The sequence below is a fragment of the Taeniopygia guttata genome, chromosome 6 (genome assembly GCF_048771995.1).
Source record: "Taeniopygia guttata chromosome 6, bTaeGut7.mat, whole genome shotgun sequence".
Taxonomy (NCBI): Eukaryota; Metazoa; Chordata; class Aves; order Passeriformes; family Estrildidae; genus Taeniopygia; species Taeniopygia guttata.
The window spans coordinates 17,914,545-17,939,575 of NC_133031.1; the positions used below are offsets into that span (position 1 = coordinate 17,914,545).

At 57.6% G+C, this 25,031-nt stretch overlaps 3 protein-coding genes across 8 annotated transcripts in view; all 3 read left to right on the plus strand.

Annotated features, from left to right (window-relative positions):
• Window positions 1–1,750, plus strand: part of GBF1 (golgi brefeldin A resistant guanine nucleotide exchange factor 1) — a 100,763-nt gene extending 99,013 nt beyond the window's left edge. For all 6 annotated transcript variants that reach the window (XM_072931027.1, XM_030275955.4, XM_030275956.4 and 3 more), the window contains one exon: window positions 116–1,750. In XM_072931027.1, coding sequence (XP_072787128.1) covers window positions 116–402 — 287 coding nt within the window. In that variant the 3' untranslated portion in view covers window positions 403–1,750. The remainder of the gene's footprint in view (window positions 1–115) is intronic.
• Window positions 1,751–5,214: 3,464 nt separating this feature from the next.
• TMEM150A (transmembrane protein 150A) lies at window positions 5,215–14,161 on the plus strand. The gene is made up of 7 exons (XM_030275977.4): window positions 5,215–5,458; window positions 7,292–7,339; window positions 9,181–9,252; window positions 9,398–9,465; window positions 9,593–9,720; window positions 10,513–10,690; window positions 12,485–14,161. The coding sequence occupies exons 1-7, from the start codon at window positions 5,379–5,381 to the stop codon at window positions 12,727–12,729; spliced, it is 819 nt and encodes a 272-aa protein (XP_030131837.1). The 5' UTR covers window positions 5,215–5,378; the 3' UTR covers window positions 12,730–14,161.
• Window positions 14,162–14,326: 165 nt separating this feature from the next.
• On the plus strand, window positions 14,327–25,029 carry NFKB2 (nuclear factor kappa B subunit 2). Its single transcript, XM_030275962.4, has 24 exons — window positions 14,327–14,445; window positions 17,131–17,310; window positions 18,330–18,374; window positions 18,711–18,789; window positions 19,259–19,299; window positions 19,402–19,500; window positions 19,746–19,897; window positions 20,474–20,580; window positions 20,727–20,885; window positions 20,974–21,078; window positions 21,222–21,307; window positions 21,432–21,570; window positions 21,650–21,769; window positions 21,867–22,052; window positions 22,227–22,368; window positions 22,506–22,620; window positions 22,822–23,029; window positions 23,120–23,289; window positions 23,443–23,545; window positions 23,659–23,888; window positions 24,082–24,151; window positions 24,265–24,437; window positions 24,511–24,622; window positions 24,727–25,029. Exons 2-24 carry the CDS (start codon window positions 17,260–17,262, stop codon window positions 24,840–24,842), a joined length of 2,808 nt encoding a protein of 935 aa, XP_030131822.1. The 5' UTR covers window positions 14,327–14,445; window positions 17,131–17,259; the 3' UTR covers window positions 24,843–25,029.
• Window positions 25,030–25,031: the final 2 nt, after the last annotated feature.

Genomic DNA, 25,031 nt, shown 5'->3' on the forward strand with positions numbered 1-25,031 from the left:
AGGGGCAAGTCTGAAAAGGCCCTTGAGTTGATTTTTAGCCCTGCTTAGTTTTCAGCTAATAGGTGACTTTGTCCGGACCTGTGTAAGGATCTATTTTGTCTCTTCCTTCTTCCAGAGTCTGAGAGAGCAGCTGCACCTGCCTCACCCACCATCAGCACCTCTGCCTCTCCTTCCTTCCCAGCATCAGCTTCAACCAAGTCAAGCCCCGTTACAGACATACCTCCTACTACAGCACAGCCACCACTCATCCTGCAGCCTCTTGCCTCTCCCCTGCAGGTTGGGGTGCCACCTATGACTCTTCCAATCATTCTCAACCCAGCCCTAATTGAAGCCACCTCTCCTGTTCCCCTCTTAGCTACTCCACGGCCCACTGACCCTATGACAAGCTCTGAAGTCAATTAGTTGGAAGATGCTGGAGAACTGTCTGCTGAGGAGGCAATATGGGTGGAGGATGCTGGCCAAATGTTCTCTGGTAGTGGACATGTTTGTTTTAAAAGATGATGCTAACCTGAGCAGGAGGGCTGTTGCCACAGTCCTCTGGAGCATGTCCCGTCCTGCTCCCTTCTTGTGGCATCACCTAGAAATTTGCCCCAAAATCCCTGTCTTCTTGGAGGAGTGCCCAGTTCCACTGACCAGTCTCCTTCCTGCCTTTGCAATCTCAGGTGCCAGGCAATGCCTGTGCCCAGCAGCCTGGGACCAAGCTGCCACCAGTTCATCTGGTAAAGAGGGAAAACTTACTGATGTCACACCAGAGAGGGGCTGCAGTACAGGACTGCTTCTCAAGATTACTGAATCCAGTCCCTGGGCAATTCCCAGCCATTCCCTAGCTATCCTGCTGACTCTTCTGGTTGTACTGCTTTGTTTGGGATCTGAGCACGCCTGGGTTCAGCAGGTAGAGAATTTTATTAGAAATGTGGATTGCTTACAGTGCAGCTCTCAGATCGCTACCTAGGACTTCTTGCCTGCTGGTACATGCTTTCCTTCCTGCAGCACGAATGACAGCAATCCCCAGGCCAAATAGAGATTAAGTAGCAGGCAAATCTGATAGGGGCTTTCATCCCTGCTCCTGTAAATGTAATCAGGCTTTCTGGTTGGAGAAGGCAAATCCAGAAGGCTCTGCCTAGCTGAGTAGTTGAGAAGGAAATGCTTAGAGCAGAGCACCATGGCCATGTCTCACACAGCACTTGTGGGGCAATCATGTATTGTTTGCCACTCACTACACGATGGTCTCTGGGTGACCAGCTCCTTCCTTAGGAGAACATCCTCTTCACCTACAGATATGGGGATCTGTGGCACCTGCTGACAGATGCTCAGCAGGTCTGCAGTGGTTTCTCTTGAAAGCTCTGAAGAGATTGCACCCTTCTGCATCTCCTTGTTGGGATGCCGTGTCCTTCAACCCCCAGAAGGCCCCTGCAGCTGAGGCCCTGGCAGTGATTCTTGTGCTTCCATCTTGCCGCAAGGACATCCCGCTCTTCCCCTGCTCATGTCCAGAGCAGAGCTGGCTGCCTGGCAAGTGCTGCATTGCTGTTCCTCCCCCTCCTCCCTCGACTAGTTGGCTAAATTCTCAATAGTTTCAATCTTGGAAATCCCCCTGGTGACTGGGAGGGGCATGGGTGAGACTCCAACCCAGTGTATCCTGTAAGGAGAGGAGCCTACAGTTGGTGTGGGAGTACAACCAGTGTACATACAGAGTAAATGGCTAAAATACAATGGACTTTTTACAGTGTAATAAATACATCCTGTAAATGAATGTTCTGGTGTTGCACTCGTTTTCTGTCACGGAACTTTGGCTCAGAGCTTTGGGAAAAGGGGAGTTTGCTTGTCAAGGTGTTGTGCCCTGGCTTCATATACCAGTGCTCCATCTGGAGGGAGCACAGGGGGACTTGTCAGCTTGGGGTGGGGGGCTGCAATGGAGGTTAGCCATCAAGGGACTAATCAGGAATGGTTTCCAGCATGGACAAAGCAGAGCTGTAATAGTGAGATTGGCTCTTTCAGATGGCAATAGTTTCATGTGGGCTGTAAAATTTGTGGTGTTACATTGATGTATGCTCATGCACCACCAGGACTGAGGGCAGAGATGAGGGCTGAGGAGCAGGTGCTCTACTCATCTGGTTTTGGTGCCAGAACATAGACCTTGGTGACAACTCAGCTGACATCGGTGATTCTCTGATGAAGAAGAAATCCTTGTTTCCATGAACAGGACTCAGAATTGGAGAGGGTGTGAGAGATGCTGGGCTCTTCCAGAGCTAGTGCTTGCCACGGACTTGAACAACTACACTTCCTTCCTGGTATTTTCTAGTTTGTTCATGACAAGATCCACGCAGTGCCACAGTGTCCTCAGAGCTGTGTGAGGCACCAGTGCCTTCTCTATTCCAAGAGACTTACAGACTGTAAGGGGGTCAAAACTTGGGAGTTTGTTTAAATTGCATGAGAAAAGGTCTAAATATTGCATAATGGAAGAGTAATGTGCATACTAGGAAAGTCCTGGTAATAAATCCTGGTTCCCTAACCCCATTTGTACCATTCCTGGAATATTTTCCCTGCTGCAGCTGTCTCTTCCTCACCCTCCACTGCCTGTCGGTTGTCTTTCCAGCCGTCAGATGTTTTCATTAATGTATTTGAGTCCTTGTGCTACTCATGATGTGATTCTGTATCCAGTCCCCCTCTCTGTCTTGTCTTTCTGAGCCTTCACTTCTATTTACAGCTCTGTTTTTCTGCTTGTTGAAAGCTTTAGATTATTAACTCTTTGTAAACCATTGCTCAGTTGTCAAGCACCTTGATGTCAGGACTGCTGCCTCTGATCCCAGAGGCTGAGGTGATCGTCTGACTTTTTGGGGTGGTATCAGTTAACAGCAAAGCTCAATTTTGCCAGCTGCCTTCCAATAGCTGTTTTGGGCATATGCTGTGTTTTAACACATGCTGTGTTTACAAACCCAGCTTCTACTGAGAGCATTATGTCTTAACTCAGACAATTATGGTCCAAAGCAAAGGCCACCTGAGAGAACTGCAAGAAGTGGGACTAGAATGGAAGGAATGTTGACTAGAAAGACAGAATTGCACTTTAAACAGTTTTCACTAGACTGTAAATAAGAATGGACTGGAAAACCAGAAAAAGAATTTTTGAATGTTGTTTGGATTTTGCAAGAGTGAGGTTTAATGTTAGAGAGAAAAAAAAATATCAGGGAAAGTATTGCACTGAAAGATCGGAATCTACTGACAGGTAGCATGTGCTATCTGACAGGTTAATCAGTACGAGTCTTGAACTCTATTTGTGGGTTTAATTGCATAAAAGCCAGTGATACTACTAATGGCTGCTGGTGAGAAGTGGTGTTTACAACCGTAGCCCTTAGATTTGTCCTAGCATATACTTTTTCTAGTCTTGGACTTCTTTCTCATTTTTACTCAGGGCCTAAGTATTTTCCAGAGGAGGCTGAACAGACATCACTGTGTTTTGAATTTACCTACCTCTTCTGTTCCCATTTGCATCAAGGATTTCTACTGCTAAAACAGAATAGAAATATGTGGGATAGAACACTTTACTGTGGAACTGGTGCTTTCCTCATTGGTAAGAAGATTACTAGTGTGAGAAGTCTTATGGAATTATAAGACCTGACAGTAAAACTTACAGTTGGCACTGAAACTTGTGAAACAGAAGCACTGCTGCTTTCAGTTCCAATTTAAAAATTGGGTCTGAGCAGCAAAGGTCTGTAAGAAAGATTTCCAGGATGTATCAACAATGAGCTGGCTTTTAAAGAACTTACCCTCAGTCCTATAAATGCCAGCTGTTGAACTCCTCTGGAAAAATGTATGCCTGTTACAGAGGGTGATGTGTTCTGAAGCCACTGATGCCCGGCATTTTCGGCCCAGCTGCACAGAATGCAGCCCGGCGGGGCTTGTGCTCCGAGCCCCGCACGGCGGCCGGAGGCGGCAGCCCCGGCACTGCGGGCACTGTTCCACTGTCCCACTGTCCCTGCGCTGTGGAGGCTGCCGGGAGAGGGAGGGCCAGGCCTGCTGCCGGCCGGGAATGCTCGGGGCACCTCTGGGGAGCACAACCGGCTCGGGAGCGAAGTTGTGGAGCTCTCGCTCCGAACTGATGGGCTGAACAGCGAGAAGGGACCCTGGGCCCGTGAGGAGGCTGCTTGGAGCGCGATTCAACGCAGAGGACGATGAGATCCCCCAAGACTACAAGTCCCAGTGTGCAGTCCTGCCCCTGCGGTTGTGTAACCAGCACCCCGGCCCGGGGGCGGTGGTGGGCAGCCAGGGCTTGTGTCCCACACCGGCCAGGCTCAGAGCGGTACCCGGGCTGCGCCTCTCTGCAGAAGGCAGAGGGAAAGTGCAGGCTTTATGAGCACCAGATGCTCCGTTCTCGACCTTGGCGACGGAGGATGTGTTGGGACTTGAAACACATCCCCACAAGCAGCCGGGGGCAAGAGGGCAAGTTATTGCTGAGTTCCCAATAGGGAAATGGAACGGCCATGGCCTTACCACAGCACTGCTTCCCTGCCAAGGGAAGCTGTGCTTCCTTTCCTCACGTTTTCAGTGTAAGAAAAGTGGAAATTTCTCTCGGTAGCAGGGTTGGTGCTTGGCTGCTAAACTTAATCCCTAGTTGTAGACAGCATCTGGGAAGCGGGTCCGGGAGCGTGTGCAGTCACTGTCCGGCAGTGTGGCTGCAGCCATGTAGTGAGAGCACAAGGCCAGTCACGGCCGGCGTGCAGAGCCTTGTCCTCTGGAGGGAATGCTGAGTCCCATGGAAGAAGAGTGAACTGAACAAGGTTTCTCTGCCTGGCCCCTCCCTGTCGCAGTACCTCCCGTCTCGTCCTTTGACAGTGCCCTTTGGGCCACGCTTACAGGAGCCCACACTTTTGTGGATGTGCGCCTCGGGCCGGTGTTCAGAGAGAGCATCACCTGGAGCTGAGGGGGGTGAGGCCCGCAGCCCTGCAGCCGGCTGTCGATGCCCGAGGCAGCCTCGGCAAAAGCTGTTCGGGTCCCCAGCTCCCGGGAAGCGTTCGCTGCGGAGCTGTGCCTGCCGTCCCCTGCGCTCTGCGGGAGCCTGTCCCTCGCTGCGGCTGCGGCTCGGCCGTCCTGCTGCCCGCCCCAGCACCGCTCCGCTCCCCGGGCGGCAGCGCGGCCGCCACGTGGCGCCGGGGCCGCGCGGGCCCGTCCCGCTCCCCGCCGCCGCCGGACGGGGCGGGCCCGGCCCTGCCGCCGAGCGGGACCCGCGCCGCCCGGGGCGGGGCCGGCCTGGGCCGTCCCGGCGCCGCTCCGCACGGCCGGACCCGCTCTGCTCCGCCCGCCAGCCCGGCCCCGGCCCCATCGCCCATGGGGAGCGCGGCCCGGCGGCGGCCCGGCGGCCCCGCTCGCCCATAGCCCGGCGGGGCATGCCCGGCCCCAGGATGCCGGCCTGGGGGATCCTGCCCGTCACGCTGCCTGCCTTCACCATCACCGGCATGTGGATCGTGTGAGTGCCGCGGGGTCGCCGCCAGCCCCCCACGGACGGGAATTGGGGCCGGGGCCCGGGCCGGGTGCTGCGGGATAACTGAGGGCCGAGGGCTGGAGGATGCTTTAGAGTGGGATGCTGCGAGTTGGGATGCAGCGGGCTGGGGGTTGCGGGGAGCTGCTCTCCCCGGTCATGTTGGGGCACTTCTGGACACTCAAGGGCTCACACACATCCCTGAACCCCCACAGCCGCCCTGCGTGGTCCTCGCGTCCCCTGCAGCAGCGCTGGCATGTGCCTCCCTGTCCTTAAATCCCTGACACCCTGTGGAATCCGCGCCCCTGTCCCAGCGTGAGTAGGGCTGGCGCTCAGGTGGCACAGGAACGGTGTTGGGAACCACGCCACCAGCCCAGATACTGCAGCACCAAGGCTACAGTCCGTATATGGGCACCCATCCCATGGATGGATGGATGGATGGATGGATGGATGGATGGATGGATGGATGGATGGGCAGGCCTTGTGCTAGCAGTAGAGGCTGTGTCACTTGGGTGAACAGTAGTAGTCCATCCCAGTAGTCCATCTCTCAGGCCTTAACACTGGTGAGCAGTGGATGAAGGACTTTTCTCAGAGGTATCAAGAGGTTCAATATAGGTGATGGGACTTCCTGAGGTGTGGGATGGAGCAAATGCATCCCACATGCATGCAGGTTCCTCTAAGAGCTTCCCCCTGACGTATCGCCTGTCCAGCTTCACGACAAACCAAATGTTGAACCTGGTGCTAGGAACTTATGCTGCAAGTTTTTCCCTCGGACACCTTGCAAAGCATGGCTGTCTCCCGTGAGTGATCCTGGGGGGCAGATGTCCCTCCAGACCAAAGCAGCACAGGTGGGAGTTGCTGCTTATGATCCTCACAGTCTGAGCTACCCTGGGAGTGGCCCTTTTGGAGACCCGTGCTGGGAGGTGGCTCGGTAAGGGCTCCCTTGGTGGCTGGGGGTGTTGTTCCTTGGTTTCCCCCATCTGTCCTGCTCTTTGCCTCTGTTCTGGGATCATCATTTTTGCAGCCCAGCTGTTACACAGCCAGCTTGGGAAGGAGAGGGGTTTTCATATGGTGTTGGGGCCTATTTTTAACCTGAGCTGTTCACAGCTGCCAGTGCTTTGAACAACAGGGTGCCCACTGCTGTGGCTGCCTGGCAGGAGGGCTCCTCCATGGCTGGGGTGGGGGCCATGGGGCTGAGACCTCATGGAGTGCAGCAGGATGCATGTCATGAACCCCTTGCTACCGTGACTGAGGTCACTGAGGGTGACTGCAGTGAAATGCTTGATGGAGCTGATCTCCCCATAATGCCCTCCCAACGCACTGGCTGCTTTTCCAGACTTCCTTTAGCTCCATTGCTGGCCAGCCAGGGGCTGGGGAAAGCACGGCAGAGCCAGCACCATCGGGTGTCACCCAGCACAGCTGTGGGCTGGTGGAGAGCCCCAATGCCAGGGGCATGCCAGGGAGGCTTTGTGACAGAGCAGTTCCCCAGAGCCCGTGGAGCACAGCAGCATGATGGAGAAGAGGCCCCACAGAAGCAGCTGCACTGAACTGGAGCAGGAGGTGGCTCTCAGCAGGAATGGGGGTACAAAGCAGGGGAGCCTCATCCCAGCAGTGGGAGTTCTGTGGAACACGCGCTTGTTTTTCTTTTTCCTGCTTTGTAAAGCTGGGAGGTGCTGGATGAGTGCTGGCCCCTGGCAGGCAGTAAGGGCCTGTATCCTCTGCTCTGGGGGCTAGTCCCTGGGGCTGCTCTGGGTGCTGGCAGGGAATGGGGATGCAGGGAGGCGGGTGGCTGTGGTAACCCTGTTACTGTCTCTCCTTTAGATATGCCATGGCACTGTCAAACAACCATATCTGCCCTGTCCACAACTGGTAAGGCCTGCGGGGAAGCAGGGGCTTATTGGCACATCCTGGCTTGATTAAAGACCTCCTAATGCCAAGTCCCTCCATACCTGTCCCACTTGAAGCATGCCAGTCTGTGTCAGACCACTGGGTTGCTGAGGCACTCCCTGCACCGTGACTGTGCTAAGGGGGGTTTGGGATGGTGGGAGCATTAAAGGGGCACAGAGCTACCTTCTTCCCCAGCAGACGGGGTGGTGTTGGGGTGCAAATGCCACAGGGCATGTGCCTCCTGCCCAGCTGAGTGGCTTTTGGGAGCGGAACAGCTTGGGGTCAAGCTGCTGCCAGGGCTGGGCTGCCTTCCCTCCCCTGCTCAGGCTCGTCTGTGCTAATGGTTACTCTGGTGAACAGTCCAGCCTCGCTGCAAACCAGGCGGGGAGAAGGAGGCCTTTGAAAAAACACAGCATGGAGAAAGTATGAAAATAAGTGGTCAGGGAATTACAGAGGGCTATGTGTCTCCATGGAAAAGGTTGTGACTTGCTTGCTTGAGGCTAAATCTGGCAGTGCCAGGGGGATGGGATGGTCCTGCAGCACCCAGACACCCCATGGGAAGAACTGCCTGTAACACCCCCAGATGGGGGATGAGGCATGGAAGAGACAAGGGCTGGAAAAAGAAACACTGTTTGGTCTCTTGGCAGCACCTTCTGCAGGGTTTTTGGCTTGTAGCATCGCCTTAAAAATCTGCCCAGAAAGATCCATGTTAGTTTAATTCTTGAAGTGTTTGAAGAAGTGAAAAAAAAGCCCTGCTGCCATTTCCTGCCTGACGGCCGATTCTGCCCTGGGAAGAATGTGTGTGTTGGGTTGTCTCTGCCGCACAGCCAGCCCTTAATGACGAATAATGCTTCCCGGCCTTGGGCTGCTTGCTTTAAACAAAATAATAATAAAAAAAACCCTCCCAAACCAAACATGGCCCCAAGAGCAGCCTTTGAGGAGGCCGTGGGGCTCCACGCCTCGCCTGGGTTTAGTGGTTGGAAAACAAAGCCACCAGTAAACTGAGGAGACTGAAAAAACATCAGAGCCCAGCCCAGCCCTTTCCAAAAAGGCTTTTTTAACCATGTGCTTGCTGCATAGCTGGAGGTGGTGGATGGACAGCCTGGGCGAGGGACAGGGCAGCACTGTTCCCCCACAGCTCCCCCCACAGCACTGTCCCCCCTCAGCCCCCCTGCACTCGTGGGACTTGGGGTGTCTGAAGAGGCCCTTTGGGGCAGAGGACTTGGCACTCACCGCCTGTGGTGTGAGCAGGGGTCCCACTAGGCTGTGCCAGGCAGGAGTGCTGGATGCCTGGGCGATGCTGCAGCAAAGGGGCACCCAAAAACCCACTTCCAGTGTGTGTTAGCTCCTGGGACAGCTGTGAGGGTGAGGGCACATGAACCCCCGCGGTGGGAGCATACACAGCTCAGCATTCCAGCCCATCCCCTGCAAACCTGGAGCTGTCAATGGCTGCGTGCCCGGCTTCGCTGGTGCTTCCATCCCAGGAGTATGTGGGGGGGCTGGCAGGTGGGTGCTCCTGGTCCTGTGTGAGGCTGCCAGAACCCCCTGAGCCCACACCCTGGCCCTCACAGCCTCTGCCCTGCCATGGTCTGTCCCTCGCGGGCTGGAGGTCGGGGTGAGCAGCAGAGCCAGCAGGCAGGGAGCAGGCTGTGGAAACACAGACAGGATTCTACCTGTTGAGCAGTGGGTCACTCCCTGGAGGTTGTGGGCACCCTGGGTTTGGGCTGCACTCAGCAGCAACTCACCTGCCCTTGCAGGGCAGGAGACAGGAGGGTCCTGGGCAGCATCTCAGCTCTCCTAACCTGTTCCTTTGCTGCTGGCAGGAGTTACAACCAGTCGTGTGACATGGACGGCCCCAGCTCCTGCTGCACACTGGATCACATCCCCCTGGTCAGGTGAGCAGCCTCAGGGTGGGGACACAGGTAGAGCTGCTCTAAGACCCCTCCAGGGCAACCCAGGAGGGTGTCCTGCAGAGACAGCCAAGCACACATCTCAGTGCCCTCTGTCTGAGTGCTCCGTGGGTCTTGCTTGTCCCCACAGCAAGTGTGGCACCCTGCCTCCCGAGAGCTGCTTCTTCAGCCTCATCTGCAGCCTGGGCTCCTTCATGGGTAAGTGCCTGCTGCTGGGGAAGCAGGGCTGGGAGAGGCTGCCCTGCAGCCACTCTGACATGGGGCAGCAGTGGGATGAGGGGGGCCGCAGGCAGTGGCGTGACAGGGCTGTGTTTCCCTCCCGCAGTCATCCTGGTGGGCCTGCTGCGCTATGCCCACCTCCTGGAGCGCCTGGGGCCGTCCCTCCTCAACACCCTGGGGCTGGCCACTGGCTGGGTCTGCGCTGCTGGCCTCACCATGGTTGGCAACTTCCAGGTAAGGCATGTCCTCAGGAGTCCCTGGGTAGGGGGGCAGGAGAGGGCCTTGGCTGGAGTGGGGCAGTGGCTGTGCTCAGCAGGGTAGGGTCTGGTTTGGTCCAGCGTCCCATCCATGCAATCCTTCCCCTGAGTCAGTGCTGTGCTTCCCAGGGTGCTGGGTGTCCTCTTTGTGCATTCGTAGTTCAAGTCCACATTAAGCTGCTGGGTTTGGTTAAACCCTTACCTGAGCCCCCTCTGCACTGTCTGTCCTCTCCAATGGCATGTGCAGGGGCAGGGACACGCTGTTCAAGCTGCTCCTGATCCTGCCCAGGGGGTGAAGCCAGGAAACTGTCGGGGCAGAGCCTGTGCTCACAAGGAGCGGAGCGGGCCCAGGCTTGGCAGCACACGGCGGTGCTCAGCCCCTGCCTGCTCTGCCAGGCACCGGCCTCCGGCAGCTGCCCACTCCAGCCCTGATCCCCCTTGTGGCCCAGCCGTGGTGAGCAGTGCTGGGCTTGACCCTCAGGAGGGGGGCAGGCAGTCCTGATGTTGCTCAGGGCAGAGGGCAGCCCCTGCCTCTGGGCACAGCAGGGCTGCTGGCCCATGGATAAAAGGAACAGAGCTCTGAGATCCCAGCAGTAGATGGTGGATCCAAGTCTGCTTTTCAGCCAGGAGTCAGGCACAGGGTGAGCTGCCTGGACCTGCTCCCAGCACTGTCTGCACCCCTTCCTGGGCAGGAGTACAACTCCTGGAGCAGTCACAGCGTGATAGGCAGTGTCCCAGGGTGTTGGCACTGACGGTTTCTTCCCCACAGGTGGATCACGCCAAGGTGCTACACTACATTGGGGCGGGGGTGGCCTTTCCCACCAGCATGCTGTTCCTGCTCCTGCAGTCCATCCTCACCTACCGCATGGCTAAAACCCGAGGGCAGTACTGGACCGGCCACTTACGTAGCATCCTCACCACTGTGGCCTTCTTCACCCTCGTCTTCAGTATCCTGACGGGTGTGGGAAGAAGACTGGGGGTAGGCTGGTGAAAGGTGGTCCTCACGGTGGGGTGTACGCCCCCTGTTCTCTGTCCTTTGGTCTGACAATGAGGCGTGGTGCCAGGAGAGGGGCTGGGCAGGGCACTGAGGGTGAGCAGCTCGCTGCAGGTGTTGGCTGGAGGAGCAGCAGTACCAGGGCTGGGCAGGGGCTGAGGAGGGGAAGGGGTGCTGGTGGGTGTCTCTTGGGGTGCTGGCATGCCCCAAACCAGCCGTGCCCTGGCTGCTGCAGCCCAGCCACCACTGCAGGCTCCAGCCACACACCACCTAGGTCTGCTTAATTGCTGGGCTTTTTTAATGGGACAAAGATATTCTGAGCCCTTGGCAATGCAAAGTCCATCTGGGTTACCCCTCTGACCGAAGCTGAGTACAAAAGCGCTGTGTGCAGGTGCCAGGTGGATGCATGGCAGCACCTCTGTCAGCCAGAACTGCTGGGCACTTGCCAGCCAGCCTGCCCATGGGACAAGGAGGGGGTTGGTGAGCAGGTTCTGGGCTCTGCAAACACTTTACCACGGAGGGAGGGCATGGCATCAGATTGGCTGGAGCTCAAAGAATGGTCCCAAGTGTGTGGCTGGGGAGTGAGGCTCTTGTTTGGGACTGAGGCTGGGGATAAATTGGGAAACAAGGTAGTGGTTATTGGGCAGGAAGGGGAAAAAGCATGCAGTGTCCATGGATCCCAAAGAGGCTGGCTGGGGTCTGGCTGAGGCGAGCTGCATGAGAGGAGCCTGGGAGTGCTGGCAGGCCTGTCACATGTCACAGGGTCCTGCTCTATCGCCACAGCAGGCAGGCAGTCTGGGAAGCAGGCAGGGAGCTGGGAAAGGCAGGACTGCTGCAGGACCATGCCAGCTGGGAGGGACAGGAAGGGCATGTAAGGACAAGGAAGACAGGACTGGTGCCCATCTGCTGTGGCCATTCTGCTCTGTAAGCTGTGGAACCTGAAATGGGCAAGCAGTGAGCTGTGCTGTGGATAGTGTAGGGAAAGAGCTGGGATCTTTCCTGATGGGGTTGGGGGGGAGGGAACAGAGAGCTCTGCACTGTACAGGTCAGGTCCCTGCTTCTGCAGCTCTCCCAGATCTTGGTCTCATTTGCAGAAGGCATGGTACTGCTGGAAGCTTCACCTGGAGGGCTAGGGAATGTGCCTCCTCCCCTCACCCACTCTTGGAATAGATTTCTCTGGAGATTTTTGGTGGGGATGAGAGAAGGATGAAGAAATTCTGGTAGTGGTAGGATCTGGAGAAGTGGGAGCAGGCCTCCTCTCTGGGCTGGGCCAGCCTGCAGCACAGGACGGGAGGTGCTGCAGGACGGGGATGCAACAGTTCAAAACCTGTTTCAAAGGTTGAGTTTTATCATCTTTGACTGCATCCTGTGAGAGGATGGGGGCCACCAGCCTGGCTTGAGGAAGAGGCAAGGAGTGTGGGGAAGTTGAATATCTGGGCACCTGGCTTGCACTGACACCTGCAGCCTGAGCTCCTCCTGCCCTGGCCTCTTCAGATAATCCCAGCCTGGCGTCAGTGCCATGATTTACCAAGGCTGGTTTGGGCATGTGTGCCATGGCTTCACCTGTGCCAGGGCCCTTCTGGTGCTGGGAGAAGCACATGGGTGTTTCTCAGTGTTAGGAGGGGTGGTGTGTTTCCTGCAGAGGATGGGTACTCACGTCCACCCCATCATGCAGTAACAGTGGGACATGGTCCTCCACGGGGTGGTTGGCGTTCAGCTGTACTATCCTTGACTGGGATACCCTCAGGTGGCGTGTTCTTCATCCAGGAGAGCTTTGTGCTGCAGCACGTGGCTGCCTTGTGTGAGTGGATGTTCATCATTGATGTTCTGGTTTTCTACGGCACGTTCACCTTTGAGTTTGGGGCCATCTCCACAGACACCTTCCTGGTCCTGCTGAAAGCCAGCCGGGCCCCCAAGAGTTACAAAGGCGAGAGCAGCCTGTCCAGTACGGCCCACATCCACAGCCATGTGGAGGGCCTGGCTATGGCCTGACCCCCACAGGCTGCAGCCTGTAGAGGAGACCCCAAACTGGGCTCTGCCAGTGACTCCCCACCTCGAATATCTCTGAAAACCCCGCTGCTGTTTTTGTGTGTGTGTGTGTATGTGTGTTTGCGTGTGTGTGTGCTTGTGGACCTGCGGTGCCTTCCACTCTCAGCAGGAGCTGTGTCCAGTGCTCCTCTGGCACCTGCTGCCCCTGCAAGAGCTGAACTCTCCCTGCCCACAGGGTTTGGGGTCACTGCTGGGGTGTGGGGATGCCAACCTGGTGCTATCAGCAGAGCCAGGACCTGCCCCTGAGCCTTTGGGGTAGCCTGGTCTGAGTCGGGCTGCTGAAGGCAATCATCCTGAGGCTTCCTCCTGTAGGGACGTGGGGGAACAGGGGGCTCACCCTCCCTTCACCACACAAGCCTGGTGTGCTGGAAGGGGGAGAGATCTCTGTTCTTCCCTCCTCCACAGGGGTAAGCAAGCCTTCCAGCTGGCTACTGTGACTGTCAAAGGAGCCAGAAACACAGAGTGCCTTTTCCCTTTCTTGGGAAGTGGCTTCACCACTGGGCTGTCTGCACCCCCAGTGAGGATGGCAGCAGGGGGTCTCTCCCTGCCTGCCTTCCCAGGTGGGGATGGTGTCTCACTCTGCTGTGGGATGACACCAGCAGCCCCAGCTGGACTGTGCTGACCCAGCCCCCCCCACCCTGCACCAGGGCTCTCACTGCTCAGGGCCTTTTATGCCATCAGTCATGGCTTTTCCCACATTTTTTCAGCTTTGAGAATTGCTGAGGCAGGTTTCACCTCCCTGGTCACAGCATTTCCCTGCTTCCAGCTAGTCTGGGAAGTGAGTCTCCAAATCTACCATCATGCAGGGGATGTCCTGCAGGCACCATGCCTGCCGAGCAGGGGGCATTCTGCTCTGTGTCGCTGCCAGCTGAAGCTGTCCCAGGGAGTGCAGCCATGGAAAAGGGAAGCACTTCTATAGGATCAGAGGAAGCGTGTGCCCCATTCTTCTGGGACTCCCAAATCCGTCCTCTGGTGCCTTGGCCAATGCCTGCCTGGCAGGAGCTAATCCCTCAGTCACAGCGTCCTTGGGCTGAGGTGCAGCCTGGGCTGTCCTGGGCAGGGGTTGAGGTGTCGAGTGGTGTGAGTGCTGTGTGTGTATGCATAGATCTACAAATATATATATATATACATACATACATATATATATATATATAAAATCCCCTTGTCCCTGGAGAGGGGCATTTACTGTTGCTGCTGCTGTGCGCATTGATCAAGTTGGGCTTTCCTATTTGCCCACCTTTTCCAAACCGGTCTGTAAATCCGCCAGTATATGTAGTTCGAAGAGGAGCCTTTCTGACTTTTGTATCTAATATATTTTTTAAAAAGTATATATAAAGACGACAGTGAATTTACAATAATAAAAGTGAAAATCAGCCATGGTCCTTCCCCGCTGGAGTAGCAGCTGGCCTTGGGGACGGGGTGAAGGGTCCTGTCCCCGCCCCCGGAGTTGAGCCGTGAGCCCGGGGCCCGGTTCGCTGACCGGGTGCCAGCCAGGTGGGATGGGCGGTGTCGCCGGAATGCCGCAGTGTGGAGCTGCCCGTCCCTTCGGGGGTCCCCATGCCCGCCCTCCCGCTGTTTCCGCCGGGCGGAGCCGGGTCCGGGAAGCCCCGGGAGGCGGAGCCGGGTCGGGACTTTCCCGGTGCCGCGGCGGGGAAGGAGGTAAGCGGCCGGTGCGGGGCCGGGGGTGCCGGGGGGAGAACGCTTCCCAGGGAAAGGGATTGAGCGGGCCAGAGGCTGAAAATCCCTGTGCTTGGGCTGCCCGTCCCAGCGGAAGGGTCCTGGGCTCGCTCTCGCTCCAGTGCTACTCCTGTCCTTGGTTGGCTGGGGTGGGGGTGTTGGGAAGATCCCGGTAGGAGAGAGTTGCTCTCTTGGAGGGGAGAGGGGACAGCAAAGTCCCAGCGCTGGCGGTTGCACCCTTTTCCCTGCCGCTGGGGAAGTTCCCTCTGCTGTGTTGCCAGTGGGTTCTGCCCCATCCTGCAGCTCTCCCTCTTGCCTCCTGCGCCTTGCCTGCGCTGGAGCAGGGCTGGCCTCTGCCCGCTCCCAGGGGAATCAGCCTGTGCCCGCAGACTCTGCAAGCTGTAGCCCACATGGAGCCTTGAGCACCAACACGGCAGTGGTACTGTGGGTACAGTGGAAACCTGAGAGAGTGAAAGCAAAAGCGGGGTTGATGCTGGCAGGGGTTCTCTAAGGGCATAGAGCTGGATTAATAGTTCATAACAGCAGAGGAGATGATTTACAGGCCCTCAGAAGAGAAAACCAGATCAGTGGGTGGCTGGGGTTTGCCAAAACCAACTTGATAGCCACAATGTGAGTAAAGGCATTTAATGCAGAGATGGACAAACTGCTTCAGTGCTCAAAGGCAGGCTGTCAGGAGGAGAAGGCTTAGAAAGCTTTCAGGGAGAGGGGATTTCTCTCTGCCATACTTGCTGGTCAAGGACTTGGTCAGGAAGGGTCTCAGAGCAAAGTCACTGTGAACGTAATATGAGAGAGACTCAGCAGCCTCTTGCCAGTAGCTGTTGGGACTCCAGCGATGGAGCAGGGCACAGGATTTGTGCAGAAACCAAGGCCAAGCATTTAGGGCTATTGTTTGCAGGTGTTAGCAGACCCAAGGGAAATCAAAATGGGAAGGGAAGAGTATGTTAGAGGAGCGGCCAGCTGAGTGGCTGGAACATGTCAGCTGTACACCAGTGCAGTTCAGAGCAGAGCTGTACTCATGCTGTCTCCTGCATTTCTGGAGCACCCTTTCCCATGGCTACTAAACACTCCTGCCTCAGAAAGGCTGACGTATGTTTCCCTCCTGCCTGCAGGGCATCAGCTCTGCAAGTCAGCCGACTGTCATGGGAGGAAAGAAAATAGCACCTGCATTACTAGGTCACTGTTCAAGGAGCTGCAGGCATGGAATACTGGCATTAACTCTCACTGCTTGCCCAAAGGCTGGCCCTTAATTGAAGCACTCTGGCTGGCACAGGAAGGCTGTACCATCTGGCAAGGGTGCTGTGGCAGTGCTGCACTCCAGGGCAGGGAGCTGATGCTGCTCTGGGAAGTGCCTTGCAGCTGGATTGCTGCTCTCTTCCCCCATTCACAGCAACACCCAAAGAATCCTTCCTGAACCCTAGGAATGTGTGAAGATGGGGAGGAATTAGCCAAGTGAATGGGGTCTGCAGTTCAAACCCATGATCCAGGGCAAATGTGTTGGGAAGACAGAGAAGGGGATGCTCCTGTTGGAGGAAGGAGAGATGTGTTCCCTTCTGGCATGTGTGGGGGATAAAAGCTGCATACACTGCACTCCTAGGGGAAACCCCAAGTCCTGGAGGCCAGAAAGGCATGCTGCTTGGCACAGGAGGCAGGACTTCACCTTGAGAGCAGGTCTGAGGTTGCCTGAGGTTGTTTTTCCAGGAAGAAGTAAGCAGGTGGTGACACCATCTCTGCTCAGCAAGCAAGGTGGGCTTCCTCCAGCACACACTGCACAAGAGTGCAGGGAAATAGCTGGCAATCCAGAGAGAGACAGAGCTGTGTGGGATGGGGAGATGCAGGTACAATTCCATGACATTCTTTAGTCATGCTGTTTGCTGCAACTAGTGGAAGTGTCCTGGGCAGCAGTGAGTGAGCTGTGAAAACCCCTCAAGAGGAGATGGAGCTGATGCCACTGGAGAAGGGGAGTTGTGCTATTCAAGGGGCATAGTCTGTTCTCATCCAGCAGCTTCAGGCCTGGACTCCCCCACCAGGCTCAGTGGGTAGGGTAAGTGGCTGTTCCCAGCACACTGAGGAAGGTTGTTTGTCCCTTTGTTCACCTCTCTGGAAGATCTGCCCAGCAGATAGGGTTGCTGACTGGTGGTGGCAGACTGAAGCTGTCCAGGTGGGATGGTCTGTGGTATCCCAACAGCAGGCAGTCTGTGCTGCTTCCCACAGACCAGCACGGGGTTGTGTCCATGTTCCTAGGCGTTCAGAAGCCCCTGTAGAATGACAGGAGGAAGGTCCCCACCTCATTTTGCAGTGCTGGATCTCCCCCTTCCTTGCACCCTCCCCTGCACTTGCAGGTCCCACAGATCCTGGGATGCATCTCTGTGCGTATGACAGGCCAACCGGGAAAAACCTCAGGCTTGAGGTCACAGGACAGTCCCTTTAGAAGACTTGAGTGGCTGAAAAATCTCCTTGAAAAGGCTCTGTTCAGCTTCTGAAGAATATGAGTCACGCACGGATTGAACAATCCCCTTCCTTCCCCTCTTCTCCCACACACTCAAAATCCCCTGAGTGGGACCTGCAGCAACCACTGATTCAGAAATTCATGGTATGAGGGCATTGTGGAGTAAGATACGGGATTTTTTTTTTCTTTTCATTGGTTAGTGAGAAGAAATGTGGAGCATGCCCGTAGGGTCTCTCCCGATCCTGCGCCTTTGCTAGAAGTCGCCGGTTTTCTGTGGTCAGGCAGAGCTGACCCCAGCGGAACGCCTGTCTGTGGCACTGGCAGTCCCTATGGCGATGCTGGGGCTGAACGGGTTGCTGAGACCAGCCTCTTCCTCCCCGGTGAGTAGGAGGTTGTGAGCGTTGTGTGCCCCTGGCAGTGCCTTGCTGCGGGAGGTATCCAGTGCTGAGTGCTGGGGCGGTGGGAGATGCTTCCACGGGGAGCTCTGGGGCTGCCGCTTCCACTTTGAAGCCAGTGGGAAGGAGGCAATGGGAGCACGGGTAGCGAATGCCTCTCCCCGGCCACCTCCGCGGGTAGGATGCAGGGGCTGCTGTGTAAATTGAAATTGGGGAGAGGGAAAGCACCCTTTTGGGTGCCTGGCAAGGGGCTGCTGACTCTGCAGAGTCCTGGGGAGATTCCCTTGGCCAGAGGGGAGCCAGTGGGCATGGGGACGGCACTTTGGGGTGACTCCTGTTTGAGTCCATAGGGGCTTGGAGACGACATCCCGGTGCGGGAGACATCCCTGTGCAGGATGGGATGCTGTGGGTAGGGATCTTGGGGGACGCAGGGGTCTCTGCGGGGTCTTACGGCGCGGGCGGGCGGTTCCAGCCGTGCTGCACTGCAGGTCGTGCTGGGGAAGGGCTCATGGCCGCGCAGCGGGGATGGCACCCGTAACGGGACAGGCGGCCGGGGACGGTGTGGGGCCAACCCTCCCTACTCTCGAGCGGAAAATACGGCACAGCGCCCGGGCGAGAAGGGCCGGGGGAGGCGGGCGGGAATGCTCCGGGATTTCCAGCCCGCCCGGGGCTCCGAGTCCAAAATTCCCAGGCGAAGAGGGGACAGCCCGTCCTGCTGCCCCGAGCGGCCGCCGGCGGGCGCAGAGCAGCCGGGCCGAGCAGAGCCCCGGGCCGAGCAGAGCCCCGTGCCGGGCCGTGCCGTGCCGGGCCGGGCCGGGCCGGGCCGAGCCCCGCGCTCCGCGTGCCCCGGCCGTGCCCCGGGCCGGGCCGCCGTGCCCCGGCCGCGCGGGCGGGGCGGGGCGGTGACGCGCGGGCCCGTCATTTCCCGGCTCGGCGGGGTTTCTAGGGACTTTCCGGAGCGGCGCTGCCTTCCTGCAGCCCCGCTCTACCCCCTCTCCCCACAGGCCGGCGGCCGGCCCCGCGCCGACATGGACGAGCAGTTCCAGCCCGTGAGTGCGGCACGGATCGGATCGGATCGGCCCGGGGCGGTGTCGCTGCCTGGCCCCGGCCCCGGAGCTGGGCAGGGGCAGTGCCCGACCCCACGGGTGGGGTGGGAGGTGGGGGTCCGTGCCTGCTTCCGGAGTGGGAGGTGGGAGGGTCTGTGTCAGCCTCCAGGGTGGGCACTCAGGGGTCTGCACCTGCCCACCTCTCTTCCCGGGGAGGGACAGGGATCTGTGCCTGCCCCGATGGGATTCTGTGCCAGACTGCCATCACCCACCCAGGGTAGTTGGGGGGATTCCAGCGCCAACGCGCTCATCACACTCACCTTCCCTCCCATCACCTAGTGCCTGGATGGGATTGACTATGATGACTTCAGTTTTGGCTCCCACATGATGGAGCAGAAGGAGCCCCTCATGGAGACAGGTAAGGGCCCCTCTGGCTGTACCCTTCCAGGGGTCCCCAGCTGCAGTGGAGTTTCCCAGCAGGTTGACTCATGTCTTTTAGTTGCCAGAAGCACCACAGGCTTTGTCCTTACTGGTCCCACTGTGGGCTGGCTGGAAATCCCTGTCCCATGCCACCAGGACGGGGTTTGTTCCATCTGTCCCTACTACTCAGTCTGCCAGGGACTGCCAGGCTGGGCTGTGACCTGGGAATCCCTGTTTCCCAAGTGACGGAGCATCCTCTGGCCCTCCCCTCTTCTTCCTCCTACTCTGACTGGTGTTCTCAGCTGGGCTGTGGCAGCACAGGGTTTGTGGGCTCCAAAGACCTCCATGGGACAGACAGGGGTCACATCATCTTCAGTGCTGTCCCTGTATCTCCAGCATCCTTAGTGAGAACATGCACTTTGGTTATCCCGTGTTTCTCATTGGTACCTCTCCTTTCTGTCCTCCAGTGGAAGGTCCCTACCTTGTCATTATTGAGCAGCCAAAGCAGGTAAGGATGTCACCCAGGTAAAGATGGGTGTAACTGTCACCTCCTGCTCTCATGGCACGAGGCTTTGGCCACCCTTGTCTGACGCACTCTCTGCCTCCACAGCGGGGTTTCCGATTTCGGTATGGCTGCGAGGGCCCTTCCCATGGGGGGCTGCCAGGAGCATCCAGTGAGAAGGGGCGCAAGACCTATCCCACCGTCAAGGTGAGCGCTGCCATGGGAAGGGGATGGAGCAGTGTCCTCAGCCAGTAGTGCATGAGCATCGGGAGGGAGCCTTGAAGGAAGGACAGGAAATTTATAATAAGCTCTTGTGCATCTCCTGGTGCTAGAGGGATGGGAGAGTTGCGGCTGGAGGGGTGATAGCCATCGGAAGGGATAACAGGGATTTGTAGAGAATCCTTCAGGCTCCTGGTGTATAATTCCTGACCCCATCTCCTTCTTCCCTGCAGATCTGTAACTACACAGGGATGGCCCGGATTGAGGTAGACCTGGTGACACACAGTGACCCTCCCCGTGTACATGCCCACAGCCTGGTGGGCAAGCAATGCAACGAGGCCGGCAACTGTGTCACGATCGTGGGACCCAAGGACATGACTGCTCAGTATGTGCAAGGAGGAGCCAGGGTGGTCCTATGTGAGGTGGCTGTGGGTGCTGCCTGCAGCTTTTGAGTTGGGGAGAAGATAGGGGTTAGTGCACTCTGAAGTTGGGTTTGCTGGATGAGGTCAGGCATGTGTGTTCATTGTTACAACTCTGTCCCCTGAGCATTTTGCCTGTGTCTGGTTTTTGAAATATGCAGCTTATTTTGAGCTTCTGTCCTTGAGGTTGCAGCTCCCCAGCTTTGCAGATGACTTTTGAAGTCAGCCTGAGTCACAGAGTTATTCTGCCACTGCTGCAGTTGCTCTTACGTATTCATCCCTGGTTCAACTCAGTACCATTTGCATCACTCTGGCCTTCAGTCCTCCTGGTCTTGCCTTTGACAGCCCTCTGGACTTGTTACCTGTGGGAGCCCAGAGTTTCTGGGTCTCCTTTTCTCTCCTCTGTGGTTGCTCCTCTTCCACCACACACACACTGATTCCCTGCTGCCTGAGTGGCACCAGGGACCTTCCCAGCTGCGGGAGTATGTGCCCCTTTGCTGGCCTTGATGCTCCCAGATCCCAGCAGGTTCCCTCTTCTCCAGGTTCAGCAACCTGGGTGTGCTCCATGTCACCAAGAAGAATATGATGGAGATCATGAAGGAAAAGCTGAAACAGCAGAAGATGCGCAACAGGAGCCGTCTGCTGACGGGTAAAGGCAGCCTGGGGACTCAGTGGGCCTTGGCCTGTGGGCTGACAGCTGGGGGCTGGGCTTAGCATGCGGCTGGGGTGGGTAGGAAGGGGACTGGAGCACTGTCCCCTCGTACAGCCTGACAGTTTGTTCCCCTGCCCTGGCAGAAGTGGAGCTGCGTGAGATCGAGCTGGAGGCAAAGGAGCTGAAGAAGGTGATGGACCTGAGCATTGTGCGGTTGCGCTTCACCGCCTACCTCCGTGACAGCAGTGGGAACTTCACGCTGGCTCTCCAGCCTGTCATCTCGGACCCCATCCATGACAGCAGTGAGTGTGGGGCCAGTCCAGAAAAGGGATGGGGCAGGACGGGGTAAAGACTTCTGCACAGTGACTCCCAACACCTCTTGATCTGCAGAGTCCCCTGGAGCTTCCAACCTGAAGATCTCACGGATGGATAAGACAGCAGGCTCTGTACGGGGAGGAGATGAAGTCTACTTGCTGTGTGATAAAGTTCAGAAAGGTAAAGCCATTCTCTCCAGACGAAACCTTCTGGGGGGGCTGTAGCAGGAGAGACCCAGGGCCCTTGGGTGGGCAGGGGTCTTTGTCCTTGGAGCCTGTTTGGGGCAAGGGGACAGGCAGTGCCAGTGCCACTTCTCTCCCCAGATGACATCGAGGTGCGTTTCTATGAGGATGATGAGAATGGCTGGCAGGCCTTTGGGGACTTTTCTCCTACAGATGTGCACAAGCAGGTACAGGGGAGGTGGGGAGTGTCCTGCTCTGCTTCAGGGCAGATGAATGCCTGTGGGGTGAAGCAAGCCTGTCCCCAGCTTCAGGGATGAGCAGAACCTTATGTCCATCATGTCCTGCCCACAGTATGCCATTGTCTTCCGCACACCGCCCTACCACAAGCCCAAGATCGACCGTCCTGTCACCGTCTTCCTGCAGCTGAAGCGGAAGCGAGGAGGGGACGTGAGTGACTCCAAGCAGTTCACCTACTACCCCGTGGTGGAAGGTGAGCACCACCCAGGCAGACTGGCATGTCCCCTGCTGCTGGGGCTGCCTCTCACCCTGCTGCCCCTCTCTCCCCACAGATAAGGAAGAAGTGGAGAGGAAGCGCAAGAAAGTCCTGCCTCAGTTTCCTCAGCACTTTGGCGGTGGCTCGCACATGGGGGGGGCCGGCGGGGGGGCTGGGGGCTTTGGCTCTGGAGGAGGTGAGTGGCAATGCCTCTTCCTCCTCCTCTCTCAGATGGCTGTGGTCTGGCCCTGGGGGTTACTTTCTGCTCACCCATCCTCCACCCTGCCCCACAGGTGGGAACCTCAGCTTCCCATACTCCTCTGGGCTGACCTACAACAGCATCTACTCGCCCGGCCCCCACCCAGTGGGGAGCTACCAGGGGGGTGTGCAGATGAAGGGCCCCGAGGCAGAGGGGCCTGAGAGCGACAGGCAGGCGCCTGCAGAAGAGAGCACGTACTGCAAGGAGCTGCAGAAACACGGTAGGAGGAGCTGAGCTTGAGGGAGGGCTGGGCACATTGTGCAGGAGAAGAGGCACACAACCCCAGAAGGACTGGGAACCTTCTGGGGTTGTGTGCTGCTCTCCACACCTGGTGGGTGCAGAAGGGTGGATGGGGCTACTGCTCCTGGAGGTGACATCCTGCTTTGCCCCCCAGCCCAGCTGTGCCAGCTGTGGATGCTGGCGTTAGCCCGTCGCAATGCCCATGCCCTGCTCGACTACTCGGTCACCGCCGACCCCCGCATGCTGCTGGCAGTCCAGAGGCACCTGGCCGCCTCACAGGATGAGAACGGAGACACGTGAGCACACAAGGGGTTTGAAGGGAGAGCATGGTGGTCTTGTTGTCTGTCAGAGCCATTATGGGGGCTCTGAGGGCATCAGGGAGTACCTGGAGAAGCATGGAGCTGAGCTAGGGGGCATCCCACTCTCTCTGCAGGCCTTTGCACCTTGCTATTATCCATGAACAGACAGCTGTGATCAAGCAGCTGATTGACATCATCGTTAGCATCCCCCACCAGCAGATCATCAACATCTCCAATAACCTGCAACAGGTACATGCTTTTCAGGGCAGCCAGTTCTCCTCTACCTGGGAGTAGCTCCTCACTCCTATTTTCCAACCCTGGGGGCTCCTGTAGCTGCTCCTGCTGAGGGGAGGCTGCAGATCTGAACAAGTTGCAGCTGCTGGAGAGAATAGTGGTACAGAACTTGGCTGCTCTTGTGAGCGCTGCTGAGGATGTGCTGCTGTCGTGCAGACGTCACTGCATCTGGCAGTCATCACCAAGCAGCCCCAGGTAGTCCAGCTCCTGCTGCAAGCCCACGCCGACCCAACCTTGCTGGACCGCTATGGCAACTCCCTGCTGCACCTGGCACTCCAGACTGGCGATGAAGAGATGCTGAGGACGCTGCTGGCTCACCTGGGCTCAGCTGCCCCATATCTGCTCTGCCTGCCCAATTTCCATGGTGAGTGTGGCTCAGGGGCAATGGGCAGGAGCCTCGTAGTGCCATCATGGGCTTGGCCAGAAGGCTGCTGAGCCTGTCCCCATCTTGCAGGCCTCCTGCCTGTGCATTTGGCTGTGAAGGCAAAGAGTCTGGCTTGCTTGGATCTGCTGGTCAGGACGGGAGCAGATGTGAATGCAGTGGAGAGGCAAAGTGGGAGGACCCCACTGCACCTGGCTGTGGACATGGAGAACCTGAATATGGCCACCCACCTGGTGAAGAAGGTATGGACTGGCTGGTGTAGTGGTGGCTGTGGGACAGGGACAGGGTGCAGCCTCCTACAGGCTCCTGGCAGAAGTGGGGGCTCCGCTGAGGCCTTGGGCTGTAGGAGGAGCAGTGGCCAGCAGCCCATCCTCATGGTGTCAAACCTTTCTTAGCTGGGAGCAGACATCAACAGCCGGAATTTCGCCGGGAACACCCCCCTGCACTTGGCTGCTGGTCTGGGCTCCCCCACCCTCACCAAGCTGCTCCTTAAAGCTGGTAAGGCACTGCTCTTCCTCCTTCCCTCCCCATAGCTCTGGCTGCCTGTGCTGGCTGGTGCCAGGCACAAGGCCAGACCCATGGGCCTGGCTCATGCCACCCTTTCCGGACAGGGGCAGATGTTTTGTGTGAGAATGACGAGCCCTTGAGCCTGTCCTCGTCGGAGGCCAGTAGTGACACAGACACTGATCCTGAGGAACAGGAGGTGGCCATGGATCTGGGGGAGCCAGCCCTGGCTGCAGAGCACAGCACCAGCTCCAAGCTCTCTACACAGGGGCACTGGCAGGCAGGGCACAGGCAGCGCCGCTGCCACACGTCCCTGGACCTGACTCGGAGCCACAAGGTGTGTGGTGCAGTGGGACAAACTCACTGGGAAAGTTTCTGTGCAGGCCATGGCATGGATGGGGCAGAGTTCCAGGAGATGCTCCTGTGAGGATGCTTATGCTCCTCTGTGTCCTGCAGAGATCCAAGGTGTGAGGAGGCAGTGGGGGATCTGGGCAGTGCTTTGGAAGGTTGACATTCATGTCTGTCTGCAGGTGCGGGAGATCCTGCTGCAGGCCTCCCAGCAGGGGCCTGAGGCAGAACTGCCCACTGCCCCCCAGCCAGGTGAGCAGCCCTCCCTCCGCCCCCCCAGCTCAGAAGCACCACGCCTAGTCAGGGTAACACCCTCCCAGCAGCAAGGATGGGCAGCCTGTGATGGGGGCACCTCTTTCACACAGGGAAGGTCCTGTCACTGGACAGTGAGGCACTGCAGGGGCTGGAGCAGCTGCTGAACCAGGACTGCAGTGGGTCAGACTGGATCGAGCTGGCCAAACGCCTGGGGCTCTGCAGCCTCGTGGAGACCTACAAGGACACACCCTCGCCCAGTGTCAGCCTCCTGCGCAGTTATGAGGTCAGTGCCTGGCTGGGGTCTGTCCCCTCTGCCTGTCTGGCCCTCAGCCCTACTCAGTGTCCTTTCTCTGCAGCTGGCAGGTGGCAGCCTGGGGGGACTGCTGGAGGCACTGGACTCCATGGGGCTCCACAATGCTGTGAGGATGCTCCACAAAACCGAGGCACTGGAGAAGCTGCAAAGCACAGGTACAGAGAGTGAGGGCTGGGGCTGGTGGGCAGGGAGTGTCTCTGCTGCCTCTCCCGTTGCCCCGTCACTAAGAGCCTAAGAGCACCCGGGGATTGCTTTGCAGAGCTGAAGGAAGACAGTGCCTACGGCAGTGAGTCGGTGGAGGAGGAGCAAGCGCCCACACTAGCCCTGAAGCCAAGGGGTGAGCTGCCCCCCAGCCAGCAGCCACAGGTGCACTGAGGAGCCAGCCAGCAGCCCCTGTGACTACACAGGGAGCTGCACTGCCCTCTGCCTTACCCACACAAGTGCCTTTTGGACTTGGGATCCAGCTGCCTGAACTCAGGGGGATGGGATGCAGCTGGCTCCTGCCCATCTCTGCTCTTATTTAATGGTTCCTCTTCTGAATAAAAGGACACGGGTTCTGTTAGT

Coding starts and splice junctions, on each gene's coding strand:
- TMEM150A (XM_030275977.4), top strand. CDS start 5,379: ATGCCCGGCCCCAGGATGCCGGCCTGGGGGATCCTGCCCGTCACGCTG. Junction 9,721..10,512: donor CCATGGTTGGCAACTTCCAG/GTAAGGCATGTC, acceptor TCTTCCCCACAG/GTGGATCACGCCAAGGTGCT. Junction 10,691..12,484: donor CTTCTTCACCCTCGTCTTCA/GTATCCTGACGG, acceptor GGATACCCTCAG/GTGGCGTGTTCTTCATCCAG.
- NFKB2 (XM_030275962.4), top strand. CDS start 17,260: ATGGCGATGCTGGGGCTGAACGGGTTGCTGAGACCAGCCTCTTCCTCC. Junction 19,300..19,401: donor TTATTGAGCAGCCAAAGCAG/GTAAGGATGTCA, acceptor CTGCCTCCACAG/CGGGGTTTCCGATTTCGGTA. Junction 23,889..24,081: donor ACCTGACTCGGAGCCACAAG/GTGTGTGGTGCA, acceptor GTCTGTCTGCAG/GTGCGGGAGATCCTGCTGCA.